The sequence below is a fragment of the Lagopus leucura genome, unplaced genomic scaffold (genome assembly GCF_019238085.1).
Source record: "Lagopus leucura isolate 7727_CA_CO unplaced genomic scaffold, USGS_WTPT01 Super-Scaffold_100004, whole genome shotgun sequence".
Taxonomy (NCBI): Eukaryota; Metazoa; Chordata; class Aves; order Galliformes; family Phasianidae; genus Lagopus; species Lagopus leucura.
The window spans coordinates 11,743,721-11,761,691 of record NW_024962264.1 but is presented as its reverse complement, the minus strand read 5'-3'; the positions used below and the strand labels follow the sequence as shown (position 1 = coordinate 11,761,691).

Below are 17,971 nucleotides of genomic sequence, written 5' to 3'. Positions count from 1 at the left end.
CTGTGATATTGCAGAACAGTAGTATGTTTACTATGGATTATAGTTTTAACTGTTTCTGTGTTTCTTTCAGAGTAACTTTTTTCTCCATTTGTACTATTTTTCACCTTGTTCAAAATGCTGGCTTGGCATTTTTGTATGGTGATTATTTTTTTCTCCTAAATGAATGCATCTGCAGCAGCCACAGCTGTAAAACCCTGGGTGAGCTGCATTCATGCTTTTCAGAAGTGAAGCAATGATGAACAGCTTCTAAACGCTTTGTAATTACTGAACAATGGCATAGCCTGTTCTTGTCTCAAAAGTAGGACAAGACTGAATGAACGCTGCCTTTTTTTGGAAGAGAGCTGCACTCCAGGGTTAATCCCAGGAGGAGGCAGCCTGCCATGTTCTGTGGTGGAAGAAGATAAGCAGCGTCACTGGCATGGGAGGAGGCAAGGTGAGGCACTGAGGAGTGGGAACAAAGGTCTGGATTTTGCTGCCCGTGATCTGTGTTGATACAGAGCAGAGTCAAAGGCTGAGGCAACTCAAGTTTGTTTGTATCTTAAAGTGGTATGAATTTCCTCCTCAGATGTCATTGTCCAGGCTTATCAGCAATGTAATTCATATTAAATATTACAAACACCACAACTACAGTCCAGTTATAGGCAGTGCCTGCGCAATGTGCTGTTCTTATATCACATCCTGTATCATTTAAGGTGATGGGAGTTCTTACACGTAGAGCAGGTCTGAGCAGCACTGAGCAGCTGGGGACTAGATTGGCAGTGGATTTAGGCCATTTTTAGCAAGCCCTGCGTTCTTATGCCCTGAATTACCAGTTTGAAACGTCGGAAGTGGGCGGCAAAGTAACTTGAGCAATTAGAAGCACCTTTATACTACATATATATGAGTGCATATATACTACTTGTATATATATATATATACGGCAGAGGGAGTGGGACGAGCAGTACAGGAGCAAGGGTGAAATTTTAAGAAGGTTTTCTAACCAAGGCAGCACATTTCACCTCAACCCGAGGCAGGAGAAGAAGCTGCAGCCTCTGACGAGGCGGAGCACGGTTCCCGCCGCCATCTCAGGAGGCGGCACCGCTCTCGCGGCGCCTGTTGCTAGGCAACGGCGCGCGCCGGCCCACGGTCCGCGCCCGTCGCTTCGCGCATGCGCCGCCGAGTCGTTCTGGGTCCTAAGATGGCGGCGGCCTGTGGTGTCTGAGGTGGGTGTTCGGGGGCTTCGGCCCGTGCGGTGCAGGTGGTGACTCTGGGAGCTCCCGGGTCGCCCGCAGAGAACGGGCTCCCTGGTTAATCTCCTTCTTTTGTGCTTGCAGCGGTCTTGAGCCTCGTTCTGCACTCTCTTTCTTGCTGGGCTGGTTGCGGCCTGTGGGGCCGTGTGGGGCTCCCTGCCTGCCTGCTTGGCATCGCTGGCCCTAGTTCTCGCACCGGTTCTTCAGGCGCCTGGGTGCTCTTGCATATTCCTGTGCAACTTATCGGTGTCTGCTTCATAGATGGCTGTTGCTTTCTTAAACAAATAGGCAAGCGGTTATTGTGATTTTGTGTTCCTTGCGGTCACTTCTTATGTAATGTTTGCTCTCTTCAGCTTTAGGATATACCTGAAAATCCCGGACGCACCGTTAGGCCCTTGTGTGTAGGTAAGCCTTAAAAATGTAAGTGGTAACTGATACGGGTACAAAAATATACATGCTGTTTCTCATAACAAACATTTTCTTGAGGAGAGATAACCATGTTGTCTTTTGAGCTTGTTGTCTGTGCAGGAGACATGGCTTTATGGGGTTACTGCTGTTGAAGTGAAAGAAGGTTAGCCTCAAATTCTTCGGTTGACTGGAAACTCAGTGCATGAGCTTTTGGTGTGCAGAACTACTTGCCTAAAGACATGCTAAAATATGCAATACCAAAATTATTTTTTAAAAGCTCAGAAACCTAAGCTGTTTGCAGGACCTCATGTGACACAAAAGTGATGCATGCCCAGCTTTTGGATAGTGGAAGTTCGTTTTAAAGTTGATGGAATTATCAGTGGTATAAAGATAGGAATGTTTTTGAATGCTCAGGATTTAGGAGGAGGGTCTTCAATACTTATGAAAATTTTGATGTTGTTTAGTCTGTCTGCTCTGTGTAACCTTGTCCTACAGCTTGTGTTACTTGTTTCTTTTAGGAAGAGCAGTGCTTACAGCCTTCAGAATGTCCAACTCAAATGCAACGTTCCGTCGTAGTCACCGAGGTGCTCAGGAAGCTGGCAGGCGGGAGCTCATTTCTAGATCTTTGCAGAGTGCTCAGCATTGCTTGGAGGACCAGGATTATGGAACTGCATATGCTCACTATCTCCTAGTACTAAATCTAGCTCCCGAGCTGAAAACCAGTGTGAAAGTAAGTGCCCTTCGATTTCTTCTTGAGTCTGTGTGATGTGGTCTGTGCCTTTGGTTCTTTGTCTGTAGCTGATCTTCCCATTAAGTCTTGAAAATAAAAGAAGAAAAGTAATTGAGATAGCAACCTGTTTAATGAATTGCATGTGTCTATAGAAGGAAATGGATATTCTTTTTTCTTCGTGCTGTATGTGTCTACTGAGTTTAATAAAAATGGGCCGTGTTAATATTGACTTGTTCTGTAGAATAATGTACAGTAGTACGTGGGTAGGCCCTTAGTATCCATTTCTGGGTGATGATACTTTGTGTGGATATTTGAAAGTTTACTTCTGTTACTTCAGGTGAGCTAACAGATTTGGGACGATAATGAGTGCTGTTGCTCCTGAAGGGAAACTTGTGTGGCCAAATCTGATGTTTTCAAGTCTCAGTTCCCCACTTCTGGTAACTATTTTCAACCTCAGTGCTGTACGTTTTGTTTTCTAGGAAACATTCCAATTTACTCTCTTTAAATGGGCAGAAGAACTGGATTCTCTAGCACGAATTCAAGATCTATTTAACTGTTATGAACAGGCACTTGAGCTGTATCCAAATGATGAAGTGATATGTAACAGTATGGGAGAACATCTTTTCAGGTTTGTAGTAGTCGATACTCAGTTTTTATGAGGTTTGAGTTTTAATATTGTATGTTAAGAAACAGTAGTCAGTTGAGATTGTATTTATTTCTTTTAAGCATAGTTTATGCTTGATTTTATATAGTGCGTGCGGTTGAATGCTGTGTGCTCGTCAGCTTAAAAAGTTGAGTAACAGTGCTAAAATGTGTTGATACAGCAACAATTAAATTGTGTTTTAAAGAGCTCTTCTACTGAAGTAAAAGCTTTAAGTAAAAACACTGCATTTAAGTATTTTTAAACTCATTTATTAAGTAATTACTAAACAAAAAAACAAGAAAAAACTGTTCAAATTCATCATGTTAAGTGTTGTTGTCGTTAATATAGGATCTTTTTTTTTTTTTTTTTTTCCTTTCTGAGATCTCTGAACACCACTGCTTTTGCACACTGTCTTTAAATTTTGGTTTTTCTTTAGATCATGTAGGATTGGACCTTTCAAATGAGGAAGCTAGTCATGTGTCTTCGTAGGACTGATTTTTCTTAAACAGTTCAAGCTTCTGCAATTATTTAATACCAAAAAAATCAATATTTTACAGCTTTCCCCAGAACTTGCAACATATGGTGCTTGCTATTCTGAATTTTAAAGTCTTTCAAGACTGGACTTTAAAACATCAGTCATGGATCTGAGCAGTTTTGGTTAGGAGTGCCTTCTGTCTGTTTCATGTGCTTGCTCTAAGAATTACCCTTCTTGCATGGCAAGGGAGTTGTACCCTTTAATATATTTCATAGCTTTTATTTTTCAGTGCAGTTTGCTATCAGAGAAGTTTGCTTCAGTTCTCCATTTGACTTGAAAATTGTCTTTTAACGGAAGCACGGATAATTCAAATTTTCATTGCTCTGTAGTATATTTGAGTTAAATATGGTGAGATAAACTTGGATTTTGTAGCATTCCCTTGCAGTTTGAAAAATCTGTGAGACTGCAGGTTTGCTATCATCATACAGTTACAGCAAATTCTTGTAAATCCTATTCTAACCCTAGTTAGAATATGAATATAGAAAATGACTCTAGTTCATAAAAGGGTCCCATAGCAAATGAAGGCTGTACACACACGGTGGTGTTTTTTACTGCCTTTGCATTTTGAAGTGATTTGGTGTTCTAAGTAACGTGTATATTTTTTTAATAAGCTAGTGTCAGTATTTTTATAGAGCATCTTTCTCACATAAAATATTTCTGTTGTCTTTTGTCTGATACCTGTAAATCCACAGTCTTACAATTGGTGTCTGAACATATGCTTTCTATTTGTTGTTTTTACCATTAGAATGGGCTTTAGAGATGAAGCAGCTGGATATTTTCACAAAGCAGTGAAGCTTAACCCAGATTTTGCTGATGCAAAGGAGAATTTCTACCGTGTTGCAAACTGGCTTGTGGAACGTTGGCACTTCATCATGCTTAATGATGCCAAGAGGAATCTTACTTATCTAAAAGCAATAGAGAACGCTGTGTGCTCAGGGTGCAAGTCTGTCCTTGATATCGGAACAGGAACAGGAATATTGAGGTGTGTGGTAAGCATATGTTTAACATGTAATTACTAGAAACATTTGTTGTCTAACAAAATGTCATTGCTACTTAAAAAATTGTTTTACATTTGTACCTTGTTGAGGCAAAACTTAAGAAAGGAAACAAAGTTTTCTGTAGTCAGTGAGTCTTGAGGTTAGTGCCCAATTCCAGTTGTGTTTGTTGCAGTAATTTTCTTTGTATTGCAGGTTTTCTTTTTGTGCCAAGAACTACTGTATAGATTGGACAATTCATATTGCTGTTGGAGTCGTAATGTCAAATATTCCGTCCCAAGCTGTTGTGTAGTATTTAATAATCACTTCATTTATGTGGAAAAAGTTAGTAAATGAAGATGCTGTAAAGAGTGGATTTAGTATAGCTGGGGAATCTCCTGCTGTCCATGTTGGACGTAGCATGTCAGCAGGATGTCAGTTTGTGTGGCATTAGTGTTCATGCAAGAAAGTTAATGGTTTATTCAGTGGCAAATTTTAGGCAGTTTCTTAGAAATAAAAAGCAGATGCATAAACAGAACTTCAAAAGACTCAGTATTATGTTATGATGTGGAATACTAATAACCAAAAAGTCATAGAACTATGACACATACTTTACCTAAAATGATACAAATAGGAGGGAGAAAGCTCTGATTCTTGTATTTCAGTATGTTTGCAAAGAAGGCAGGAGCATCTTCTGTCTTTGCCTGTGAATTGTCAAAAACCATGTATGAACTTGCCTGTGATGTAGTGGCAGCAAATAACATGGACAGAGAAATCAAGCTTCTACATTTGAAGTCATTTGATATAGAAATTCCAAAGCACATACCGGAAAGGTGAGTTGTTGTATTCTATTGTGATAACATTATAATTTTGCTTTTCATTTTAAGATATGTTGTGACCTAAGCAGGAAATACCATAAATGTGGTTAATTACCACAGGGAAAGTTGAGAAGGTTTTCATGGAGCATTGCAGACATTGTTTTTGAGATCATGTTCTATGGTAAATCAGTGATGCTACAAATGAAGTATTTTAGTTCTTGGGTGGTACCTAAGAGGCATGTCCAATTATGTTGCATCAACAGGAAAGAAGTAGTAGGGTTACTACACTGTGTGTGCACACGTAACAACGTGGGGCTCATTTCTGCAACTGGTGGATAGGATGGAGGTGTATAATAGGACCTCCGAAAGAAGACTGGGTCTGAGATATATTATAGTCCTGCGACTCTATGTGACGTTTTGTGTTTGGCCAGAGAGATTAGAAATGCGGTTGTCTACCTCTTATCAAGAAGAGAGGTGAAGCTTCCTCTTCCCTCTTGTCGCATCAGAGCCTCATACTGTTTTCAGAATGGAGAAGGAAGTGCCACATACTGTGTGCAGGTCCCTCCTGCTTTCGTTGTGCCATGGATCCAAAGGGCGATGAGAGTAGCGATAGGTGCAGGAGTAAAATTCAGTGGAAGAGTGTTGTAACTTTTCATCCGAGAACAGATTTTAGTGTTGAGCATTACCTAGGATGAACTCATATGGTACTTACACGTATTTGCCTTCTGTAGCAGAGATTCATGTGTTATGGAAAACTAAGTAGCTTATATTTTCAGTATTAAGTAATGGCTTTTAAAGCAAAATAAGAGCCATTGAGGCAAGTCAGCAACTGGGAATTCCTTTTGGCAAATAAGAATTGGATCCATTATTATAGCTTTCACTATGTGCAATTCAAGTTTTTTAGGCTACCTTACTGTTTTTTCCTCTGTATCCCTTTCAGAAGGGGTTCTTCAGGAACATTTTTAGCAGGTATAGATCTAAAGGGATGGTAGTTTGTTTTAGTATGCTCAAAGTGCTGGTTTACCACTTCAGATGAGAGGGAAATGTTTTATTACACATTACTAATGTGGGATAAAGTATCTGTGCTGATGATGGTACAGACTCGATAATATGGAAAAGCAAAGTTGCCATGCTTACACACCTGTCAAGCTTTGTCTGTGTCAGCTGGGCTGTACTAACTGAGCATGTGCATCCTCTCTGTGTCTGTCCTGAGTTACTGGGTTTCACTTGTCAGGAATAAATTGTTACTGTTCTGGAAACTCTAGTCTTCTGCTATATACTTGGTTTAAGAAGTTAAAAGGATTTAGGATTTCAGGATCCATTTGTCTACTTAGTAATTTTATTGTGCTTTGGTTAAAATGGAATATTGGAAAAGTCTGTAACACGTGGGTACGTGCATGAGGTACAGACAAAATGCATGCTGTGTCTCAGGCTGAAATAACTTCCTATTTGGGTTAGATTCTTTCCCCACAACATATTTTTAGATACTGACCAATAAAATGTATGGTAAATTCCTGCTCAGTGTCACATCTTATTGGTATCTTGAATGATTTGTTAGAAGAATTTAGTTGCCTATCAGTGTTGAAACTTCAGAACGCTGGGAGAAGTTGTGCTTTGATCTCATGTTGGAATCGGCTTTCTTGTTAGTGTTTTTCTTGAAAAGAATAACTTAACAGATAGGCCTGATATGAAGTGCATTTCATGCTGTCTTTTTTTTCCTTTATGTAGAGTTTCCTTAGTTGTCACAGAAACTGTTGATGCTGGTTTATTTGGTGAAGGGATCGTGGAGAGCTTGATACATGCTTGGGAACATCTTCTTTTACAGCCAAAGGTAGGTGATGTAGGTAAGTGTAAATGTGATTTCTGTTTGGGTTATTTTTTTATATATATATACATTTTCTGTGTTCTGCTTTGATTCCAAGTAATAAGGATTCAAATCAAGTCTTAACTGGCAGAAAATATATTTTGTCTAGCTGGAACTGATGACCTCTGGTGTTAAGTACAGGAATTATGCCTATGGAAAAGGTCCTCAGATGTTTCATCAAATATAGTGGGATACAATTTAAAGCATAGATTTAGAATTATGGAAGTAGTAAACTGAAAAAGTAAAAACTGATGTGCAGATATATTGACATACGCTGTCAGGAGAAAGTTTGATCTGCAGGAAAGACAAAGACTTGGAGATTTCTCCTATATACTGTGAACTTTGTAATCCTGACTTAAAGTAGGCTTTGAAGTAATTACAGAAGTAGGTCTAAGTGAATGTTCCTATTAATATTACAGCCAAAAAATCAAGATGTCCATAGTAATGACTACGGGCAAGTTATTCCTGCAAGTGCTACAGTATTTGGAATGGCAGTGGAATGCAAAGAGATACGTAGACATCACAGGTATGTTTAAACTCTAGCATGGTTTGGACATGCATTTGTTACTTGGGAGAAGACTTTGTGACTTATTAATTAAAAATTTTCAATTGTTGTTCTCTTTATTTTTTGAAATGACTGCATATGTCTCACTAAGCAGATTACTGCTCCAATTCTTTCCACTCCTTTCTCAGGATGCTTTTTTTTTCTTTTTCCTTCTTCTAAATCCCTTGATTTTCAGTAATGCCGAAATAATATTAGTGCATATTAAAGACGTGCTGTTCCTGAACAGTAAAATTAATTCCTAATTTCTGTATTGGAGATTCTTGGATTAGCAGTTGCCCTTTATCCTCATTTTACCTTCTTTATAATCTGCTTCATACCTCACTGTTAGATCCTACGCCTTTCAGATGCGGACAGGATTTTGTAAAGCCTAAATGTTAATAATCCCACTTTGCATTATCCTTCTCAATATGTGCCTTACCTCATTTTGAGCTAGCAGACTCTCAGGTTTCTTTGTTGATACCAGTTGTGACTGTATCAGTTACTTTCGTAGTCGCTTTCATTTTCATCTTCTAAGACAATATCATTGTATGGAGACTGTCTAAGAGGTTTAATCTTATTTTGTTTAGGATTAATCTTGTTGCAGATTAACGAAAACACTGACTTATACAGATACTTTCATGTACTGGAACAGAAAAATACTTGTGCCGTATCACTGACTTTTCTAATGTGTTAGCCCCTAGGAGTAGTCAAAGAGACAGAAGTTCTCATAGTAATTGGTCACAGAAGAACTTTCCCTTTGGAAGAACTCTTTAGGAGTAATCACAGCCTTGAAAGATGGCAATGAGTATTTCTTAAAGATTTTAAACAGGATGAAACTTAGATTGTGTAATTAACAGTCCATTCTAACAGTATAGTTTAAGGTCAAGTAATTAGCAGGGTTGAAAGAGTTTCCACCAGTTAATCATATGGTAAGAAAAAAGTCACTTGTAAGCTTTCTGTTTCCTACCTTGAGATCCTTTTTTTTTCCCTCTAATGGGCATAGCTGTTGGAAGCTAATACTCATACCAAGGGCTGTAGCTTTTTGGAAAGCTTTGTCTGTTCTCAAGTTTGAGTTGTCCATGTCTCTTTGGATTCTTGTGACGTACATCTCTGTGTTTCCCTGGGTGTTTTCATGATCTACATCAAAACTGATTTTTAAATGTTATTTTTGAGCAACTTGCTTGAAGATGCTTGGAATAGCAGTATAAAAATATCAGCTTCCTCATGCTTTTTATATTAACTAGTGCTATTTTTTTGTTTTGTTGTTGTACAGTTCATATGGCTTTTCAGCTTTTCCTCATCACTTCTTTGCCCAAATGGTTTTAAGTAGGTGAATAGCCCAGAAGTCTGTGAATACTTAAGGTTTTTCTTTTTTTTTCCTGAAGTACACTTAAGAGTATATTTCATCTAGCAGCAGACACTGAGCCTATATCTGGTAGGAAATCAGCTTTCATTCTTAAGTGTTTACAGCCTTGCATCTTTGTCTGATGCTGGTTGTTTGCTCTGTGTTCCATTGATCAGCAATGCTGTCATTCAGTGATTTATTTTTTAAATTTTATTGAAGTTAGGCTGTATTTCTTGTGCTCTGATATTTATTTTTGAGGGGAGGGGAAGGGAGTTGTTTGTTTTTTCCATTTTCTCCTAGGATGTACTGAAATGCGGGATAAACCCATTTTCTTGTAATTCTGTTTCTGGTGTCCTTAAGTCAACCTAACAAAAAGTTTCCTACTGATTTACCTCTCTCTGTAGCTTTATTACTTCATCTTCAAATGGTAATTTTGATATTAAGTATAGCAGATGTACTTAATACATCAAAGTGTATGTCTGCATCCATTGCTTATTTTCCAGAAGCACTCTAGGGCCTAACAATGGTTTTGTTTATTTTTTTCCAATATGCTTCATTTTCTTTTGAAGTTGTTGCTCTTTCTTTAACGCAGTTGTTTCAAATCTAAGTGAGATACACTTACTTCAGAAGAACAGACGAACTAACGAATTTGTGAGAAGATTGACCTTCTGCTAAAGATACATTTTGTTTGTCACAAAACCTTTAAGATACCAGAGTTTGCTACATGCTGTTTCTCAGTTTGAGTTAGGTAACTTGAAAGGGTCGTGTCACGTGACTGTAAGGCAGTATTCTGGAAGAACATAGGGTCTTCTAATTCTTGTGCACTGCATTTGAAAGGCTTAGCCAGTCTTGAAAGGATTATGAAGTTTATTTTCTTTCCTCTTCCTCTCCCCCCAGAGTGGGAGCACACGAAGTTGCTGGTGTACACTTCCCACATTCTGTGAAGTTCTTTAGTCCGATGTATGCCTTTGCTGGCTCAGAGGAAACTGTCGAACCTTACACCACTGAAAAGCTCAGTCGAATTCCTGGAGGTTATGTACCTTTGACAGAACCCTTTCAAGTAATGACAGTGGATTTCAACAATCTGCAGGTAAACATGCATACTTTTTTTTTTCTTCTTTACGTCCTTTAGAACTAATCTGTATATCAAAAGAGGCCCACATCATGTTTGGCACGTTCAGTTCCGCAACAGTTTGCGTGCGCAAGGTTGGCAGTGCTGCCTTAATCCTGTGCTGGTTTTCATACTTATCTGATTATGTAGTTATCTGATTCATCAGGTGACAGTCCTTGGGTTTTTGAAGGTAAAGGTTTTTTTTGTTTGTTTGACGTTGTTTGGTTCCCCAGACAAGCTCACCATAGGACCAAACAACTGCTAGCATCAGTACAGGAGATGGAGGAAGAATGCAATAGATCCATCTTCAGTCGTTTATGCATCAAGGAGCTGACTAAGTTAATTCCTGTAAAGTTACAGGGAATCTTCAGAGAAGTTGTGGAGATAAGAGTGAGGGTATGTTTCACACTTGGCATAAAGGGTACGTAAGTGTTTGGGGGCGTGTAAAAGAGAAGAGAGTAAAAATACCACATCCTATTCAAACACGTTGATTCCACCCTTCAGCTCCTATGATATTTGTTGTTCAGCTTTCTAAAATACAGTAGGATTATTTTGTGCGTTTTGCACAGAATGTATTTGTATGCCTATATCAAATAGGCCTGGGCTGTAAGGCAAGAACATCACCTGCTCACAGCTGAGCATGCTGAAAAGATTCTGCATCTGGTCTCTGGTGAGTTGTTTCTTATTCAGTGACCCATGGTGAGGAGTTAACATCAAAGTGGTGAGTCAGATCTTAAAATAGATTCTGTTATATAAATGAAATTATTCTTGGCTACTGCTTGGCCAGGAATTGCAGTGTTCTGAATCAATAGCTTTTTCTAGTTGGCATGTCTGATGTCTTGAGGTTAAAGATGAGAAAAGACAAAGGGTCTCTGGAATGTTGCTGGGAGCAATTTCTGTGACCTGACGTTGCTTCTGCTTCTAGCATAAATAAGCAACTGCTACACCTGAAAGATGTCTACTTCTGAGTGTCTGACACTGACAGACATGGAAAGATTATCTTGAGTGAAGATCTCTAACTTTGAAGCTTTGTGTTAAGTACTCTGGTTATGAAAGGTGGAATTATCATGAGTAGAAGTGGAGGGAAGAAACACAGTTAAATGATTTGGAATAGTTGGTTGCAAATTTACTGTTACTTTTGTTATAGGACTAGCATGTTGCTTTCAAAGTAGAGATCAGAAAAGTAATTATAGCCAGTCAAAATAATAATAATAAAAAAAGGCCTCTGACTTGTGCTGATTATTTTTACTGCTGTTATTAGCAGCAGCAGTGCAGTTTCACCCCAGCAGGGGAATGGGATGTGGCTGTAATTGCAGGCTGTAGACATTTGTACCTACCCAGGTAACTACCTGTGTGCCTGTTTGCTAGCAGCACATTGGTGTCATTGGGAGTGGAAGTAACTGTTTACCTTCACAGCTGGTAATTACAGCTGATTACTCCCTTCAGGCCCTGAAGGAACTGAGCCATTGCCTACAGAGTTTTTTTTCATTATGAACTTTATTGACATCCTGTAATTTTGACACATGCATTGTTCAGCTCGGTTGTGAGGTAGATCAGCTTCTGGAGAACACAGGCCAAGAATAAAATGAGAAGAAAAAATGCAGCTTGAGAGAACTAGTTGTGTTCTGGCAGGGAACTTTCTTTTGCCTTCTGCATTTTGTTAAGATTTAAATTTAGAGGGAACAGATGCTGACGTGAGCTCTTCTGTAAACAAATGAATTCTTAGGCAAGGCTGTTACTAGTATAATTGATTGTAACTAAGAGAACCTTGGTCCCTTGTGATTGATATCTTCTTACTGGCCTGTGCTAGAGCTGTATAAAGACCTCAGAGCTGTGCCTTTCGTGTTTTTGAATGTTACTGCAGAAGGTAATTACTGGGCGAAGTGTGTGTGAAAAATGACTTCATTCTTATTACCTATTGAAGACTATTTAGGAAATATTCAGTAGTAAAATTTTACACAAAGTTGATAGTGTAGGTTGCAGAGAACATAGCCTCCAAGATGTTTGATTTGGTGTTTTTGTGATGATTGTGCTGAACTTTGGCTGTAGTGAACTCTGCTTGCATATAGTATTTCTAGAGGTGATTAAATTTGAACACAGGTTTTAGCTGAAGCATGTGTCTGAGTGTTGGCTTGAGTTTGATACAAAAGAGTAACTTCTCATAAGGCATGCTTTGCCAGATGAACTCCTTTGTTACAGTTTCTAGTTTTTAAATACATACTTTTAGAGGTAGTTTTGTTTGCATAACCGTGCTTCAGTGAGGGAGGAGAGCCCTGTGCTGATGAGTGTAATGCTGATAGCTGGCACTGTAGCAGTTTGCTAACTCCAGGTTTCTGCCAGGTGCCCTCATGGAGTGGTACAGCAATGTGAGTGACTTGATGGTGACTACTGTGAAACGATTTTGGATGTGTAGAAAGGAGCTTTCTCACACTTGTTTTTCCTTTCCACTCTGCTCAGGAGCTGAAGAGCCTTGCGCACAGAAAGTCCTGGAAGCTCAGCCAGCCAGTCACTAAAGGAGGAGTGCTAGATGCTATTGTGGTATGGTTTGTACTGCAGCTTGATGATGAGCACGCTCTATCTACGAGTCCCAGTGAAGAAACTTGCTGGGAACAGGCAGTCTATCCTGTGCAAGGCCTCCCTGGTGAGTACTGTGGATTTTCTTGGTGCACTACATAAACTGAGTAGCCCAAGAACAAAATGAAACCAAGTTAATCACAGAGACTAAGAAATGGCAGTAATTGGATTAGGAGAAGTTCAGTAACATGTAGCTGTGAGGTGGTTCCTGATCAAGTTTATGGACTGTACTGGAAAGTTGGTGCAGCAAGTCTTGTTTGTTGGACTCTGCTGTGAGACAGATAAGAACTTTGAGAACAGTTTTTCTTTCCTATACTGAATCAAATACTTTTTGGAGTACTTCCAAAATGTGAGGCCACTGGCTCTGTGTAATCAGGACGTGACATTTGAAAGGGAGGTGAGGTGGTAGTTGCTGGCTGTTGCTGCCATAAAAACAAAACTAAAAGCTCTCACCTATCCCCTTGCATCCGTTTTGGATTACAACTTCATTGGCCACAGCTGTTCCTCAGTGCCAGTGTCATTTGCAGCAGCCTCTGCTCTGTTCACCTGCTTCCTATTCACTTGCCTGTCTAGATAGACAGTAGGGGCAGCTGTGCCACGGACCAGTTTAATTTAAAGCATAGGGCAGAGGGGAGACGCCTGTAGCTTACGTTGCCACTGGAAGAAGTGTTTGTTAGACTATAGCCATTTTGTTTCAGATTTTTGTCTGTATTGGTAGATGCAGGCCAACTTGAACTGTGTTTGTTTTAGATAAAACTGTAGCCATTGTTTTCTGTATAAATACAAATTCAGCTTTGTCTACAGGAAGTATTAAAATGTAAATATTAAATATGGAACATTTTAACTTGGTAGCAATTTCTTTGTAAGTATGTTTTTGTTCAGCTCTGCTGTTGACAGGACGCTTAGAGAAGTATGTATTTATTTTAAGCTTGTTTTGAGATTAAATGGATTTGCCTAGTGCAGGACGGATTAAGGCAAATGTGAACATAGTAGCAGATTTCAGTAGTGGGCTTGGAGCTTAGTACTGAAAATTGGAGGAGCCTCCTCTTGAAGGGGCTGTTCTGGTTCCAGCCTATTATGTGTTGTGTACCCAAGCCTCTTCATCTGTTCTGTCTTGTTCTCTCCTGTGGATTAAGAAACATGACTAGAACAAATCTTTCATACATAGTGGAAAAAAAAAACAAAAACAAAACTAATGAAGCAGTGAGATAATCTTTGCTTTTTTATTCTTATAGAGTACTGTACATAAGCTGCAGTGGTAGTATTTGCTGTAATGGACATGATTTTGTGCTGTTTTTTCTAAGATTATTCTGTGAAGGCTGGAGATACTGTGATGATGGAAGTTTGCTGCCAAGACTGCTACCTGAAGATCCAGAAGATTTCTTTTTTAACTTCAGAGTGTGGGATGGACTGCAGTGACAGAGATGACACGCTGAGTTTGGGCAATGAGGCTGAATTATGTAATGCTCTGGCTAGTCTTCAGACAACTAGCAAACAGGATGAGAAAGGTCAAGTATGTGTGTTGGAATCCACAGAAATAGCCCTGCTGAACAATGTACCATACCACGAATGCTTCAGAGCTGCCATGGGCGAGGTTCTGTCATCATTAAATCCAAGTAAGGACTTGGAGTCCATGGATATTGACAGATATGGCAGTGGGGTGAACCTCCAAGAAAGCCAGAACAAGAGCTCTTTAGATGTGGTTCCTGATCCTTTGTACGTACTAGATGTATCTGAAGGCTTCTCCATCCTACCAATTATAGCTGGCAAACTTGGGCCAGTTAAAGCCTACAGCTCTATTGAGAAAGAACAGCATCAGGCAGTCCTTAATGTAATTTCAGAAGCTAATAATTTCCCTAAGGAAACTGTAGAATTTTGGCTCAGCCATTTAGAAGATGAAAATGTGGTGCTTCAGAGACCCAAATCCGATAAATTATGGAGTATTATTATTTTGGATGTTATAGAGACATCTGGTTTAATCCAGCAGGAGGTGATGGAAAAGGCTGCAATATCCAGGTACAGTACAAATGGACAAAAGGAATTTGGGGTATCTGTAATTATCTGAAATTTTTTGAAAGCGTTCCTTCTAGCAACAGAACTAGTGTCTCTTCTATAGAGCGTTGAAAAAGGTTGTTTTCTGAGCAGGTTGAACTTGCGCTTCAGGAGTAAATTTCCCAGAGCATCTGGAATGTCTGACATAACTAGAAGTGTCAAGATCTCACTTCCATAGGGTGCTTTATTTTTTTTGTGTGCAGTAATACAAGTGGAAGATCGTGCTGCTTGGTTTGCTAGGAAGTCATAGAATAGCCACTATCTTGCTAATAACTGAGGTAGCAAAGTTTGTTGTTTTTTTTTTTTTAAAAAAAAAAAAGAAAGCTCCATCATGTGTACATGGAGCTATTGTTGGCATAAAGTGGTATTGCTAAGAGACAGATACAGGGGATTAGAACAGCCAGGGAGGCACCAAAAGAGCTACTAGATATTGGTGCTTTGAGTAAGTCCTGCTACCTTCGTCTTGAAATAACATTGTTTCCAATACTGACACGGAGAAAATGTTGCTTAGTACAGAATTACTGGAGGAGTTCTGATTTCTGTACAATACAGCTGTCTGGTCAGATGGATCAAACTCAGATGCTTTTGAGCACTTCAGAGGAGGAACTAGTGTGTGTTTATTTATGTTTTAAATGTAGGTGTTCTTTCCTTACTGTTGAATAATAAGCTTTAGAGGTGAAATCTCTTTCATTTTACAGATGTTTACTTCAGAGCGGAGGGAAGATATTTCCACAGTATGTGTTGGTATATGGGATGCTTGTAGAATCGCAGTCTTTGTTACTGGAGAGTGCTGTTCAAGGCACAGAACCAACTCTTGGGTTTAATATAGCTCCTTTTATCAACCAGTTCAAGGTATGAAGTTGTTGGATGTCTTCCAAGTACAGTTCCAAAGCATGCAGCTGTTTAATTGTTTAGCTTCAGTATAAAATGGAAGAAAACTAAAAAGCTGAAACTTGATTATGTTTTGATATCCGGAGAGATTTCTGTGATCAGGAAGGAGCTTTGAGATGAAGCTGCACAGAAAAGCTTTTGTTTTTTGTTTTTTTTTTTTCCTGGAAATAGAGTGAGAATTTGTCTGAGTAATGGGAGATGTAATGGGAATGTACAGAAGAATGACTGTGCTCCTAGGTGTTCTGTCTCCTTCGTCACCTTGTATTTCAACAGTGACATTTCAGAAGGGGTTAAAATGGTGCATTTAGAGTTTTGGCTGTTTCTTACCGACATTACAATAATTTTTAGAAACTTTTGCATTATGATTATCCCAAACTTACCGCTTTTGAATGACTGTTGATGTCTAAAGGTATGGTCTGTACTCTTAGGTACCAGTTCGTGTTTATTTGGATCTCTCTACATTACCATGTGTACCTCTGAGTAAGCCAGCAGAACTATTAAGGCTAGACCTCATGAATCCTCTGCTAAACAGTGCAAGCAGAGAGGTGAAGGTGAGTTGTGTGTATGTGTGTATGTAATTACATACAATTTTAAGTGCACTAAGCTGTCATTCTCTAGAACTGCCCAGTTTTTGTTCACCTGGTCTGAAAATTTCACTGCAGAATTTACTTCTCTGCAAATGTCTCTGATTGAAATGAAGTTCAAACTAATCATGAATGAAGGTCAAACTAATATTTTAAATGTTTTTTAGGTACAAATTTGTAAGTCTGGCCAAGTCACTGCAATTCCCTTCTGGTATCACATACATCTAGATGAAGAGCATAGTTTGAATACATCTGATGAGTTCTCGCATTGGAAACAAGCTGCAGTTGTTCTTGATGAGCCTCTCCAAGTGCAGGTCGGAGATGAACTTGTGCTTGATGTTCAGCACCATAAAAGCAATATTAGCATTACGGTTAAACAGTGAAGAACGTCCAATGTAAACTGCACATACACCAACTGTTCGTAACATCACTGATAATAATTTATATTAAAGTCTAATTTTTATGTACTGATCAAAAAGGCTATTTTACTGTTTTAAGAGTTGGTAGTCTTGTCCATCCAATTGACAGACTAAAATGGGCACTGCAAGGGTATCTTACCAAGCAGTTTTGGCTAAGTATTGCTGGGGCTGCATCTAAAAATCTCAGGGACAGATTTCTATTGGTGCCCCATCATCTGTAGTGAAAGAAAGGCATTTTAGATGCTTTATGTCAGAAGTAAATAGCTGTGACTGTGTAGTCCTTGTTTCACAAACTTTGGTTCTGCTTCTTGGTAGTCAAAGCATCCTACATAAGTGCATGGAGATGTTATCCTAGTAAAAAGGACTGTAATAGCATTCCAGCTGCAGCATCATGTGGTCATGTTGCATGTAATTACAAAAGGTTATAAATGAGTGTTGTAAACTAAGTCTAGCTATGTAGTACAAGGTAAAGCCAGTAAGCCTTTTGGAGTTTCTTACAGAGTCATATTTCTGGTAATATAAACTTTTTTCCTCTTCAGAAAGCTGATACAATTAATTAAAGCAGCCACGACAAGCATTTGTATACTGTTCTTCCATGCAGTTATAACAGCATTTCTTTATCTTTCTTAAATCTTCTATTCAGATGAAAGACTCACAAGTCATTTCTCAGCATTGATTCAATCCCTGTAGCTACAGGGAAGAGAGGAACAAGGTATTTCTGTAGTGAAGCATTAAGCTTCTTTTTAATATTGTTGCTGTCCATTCCATGTACAGCACACATCTGCAATGTGTCCTTAACAAAAGCCTGTAGAAGAGGCATTCACAAACCATTTTTCTAGTGTCATTGTATGCAAAAATCACTGTGTACTCTCCCTTAGGTGAATGTTTTAGGCAGGCTAGCTGGGATCACCTTGAGGGACTGAGTAGTTCTGTTGCGGCCACAGGTGTCTCAGCCTGCAGCTCTTGGATTGCTGTAATAAAGCTCCTTCTAGAACAGGGAAGGACAGGTCTCCAGTTTATTTTGAAAACAGTAGTGGTGATTAAGATCTCTTAAAATTAACCAGATACCATCCCATATTCAAAGGTTACAATGCATAAGAAAATCTAAGAGTAGGACAGAGGCTCTTCAGTGCTGTTTTTTCCCCTGTTTTTACCTGTGCACATGCTAGAGCAAACAGGAAGTCCCCACCCATTGCAAGCTCTTACAAGTAATTTTCTGTTTTCAAAACATGGCTGTTAAAAAGGAAAAG

The 17,971-nt window shown here is 39.1% G+C and overlaps 1 protein-coding gene across 4 annotated transcripts; it reads left to right on the top strand.

Moving 5' to 3' along the window:
• Nucleotides 1-1,152: 1,152 nt before the first annotated feature.
• Nucleotides 1,153-17,298, top strand: PRMT9 (protein arginine methyltransferase 9). Of its 4 annotated transcripts, none has more exons than XM_042870378.1 (14): nt 1,153-1,202; nt 1,583-1,634; nt 2,156-2,367; nt 2,847-2,995; nt 4,291-4,527; nt 5,185-5,352; nt 7,066-7,168; nt 7,621-7,727; nt 9,988-10,180; nt 12,659-12,842; nt 14,080-14,791; nt 15,526-15,679; nt 16,147-16,269; nt 16,470-17,298. In XM_042870378.1, the coding sequence occupies exons 3-14, from the start codon at nt 2,182-2,184 to the stop codon at nt 16,683-16,685; spliced, it is 2,532 nt and encodes an 843-aa protein (XP_042726312.1). In that variant the 5' UTR covers nt 1,153-1,202; nt 1,583-1,634; nt 2,156-2,181; the 3' UTR covers nt 16,686-17,298. The 4 variants fall into 4 exon arrangements, with proteins under 4 accessions (XP_042726312.1, XP_042726313.1, XP_042726314.1 ...); XM_042870379.1 differs by lacking the exon at nt 1,153-1,202 and adding an exon at nt 1,238-1,286; XM_042870380.1 differs by lacking the exon at nt 1,153-1,202 and adding an exon at nt 1,243-1,286 and having other exon boundaries at nt 1,583-1,649.
• Nucleotides 17,299-17,971: the final 673 nt, after the last annotated feature.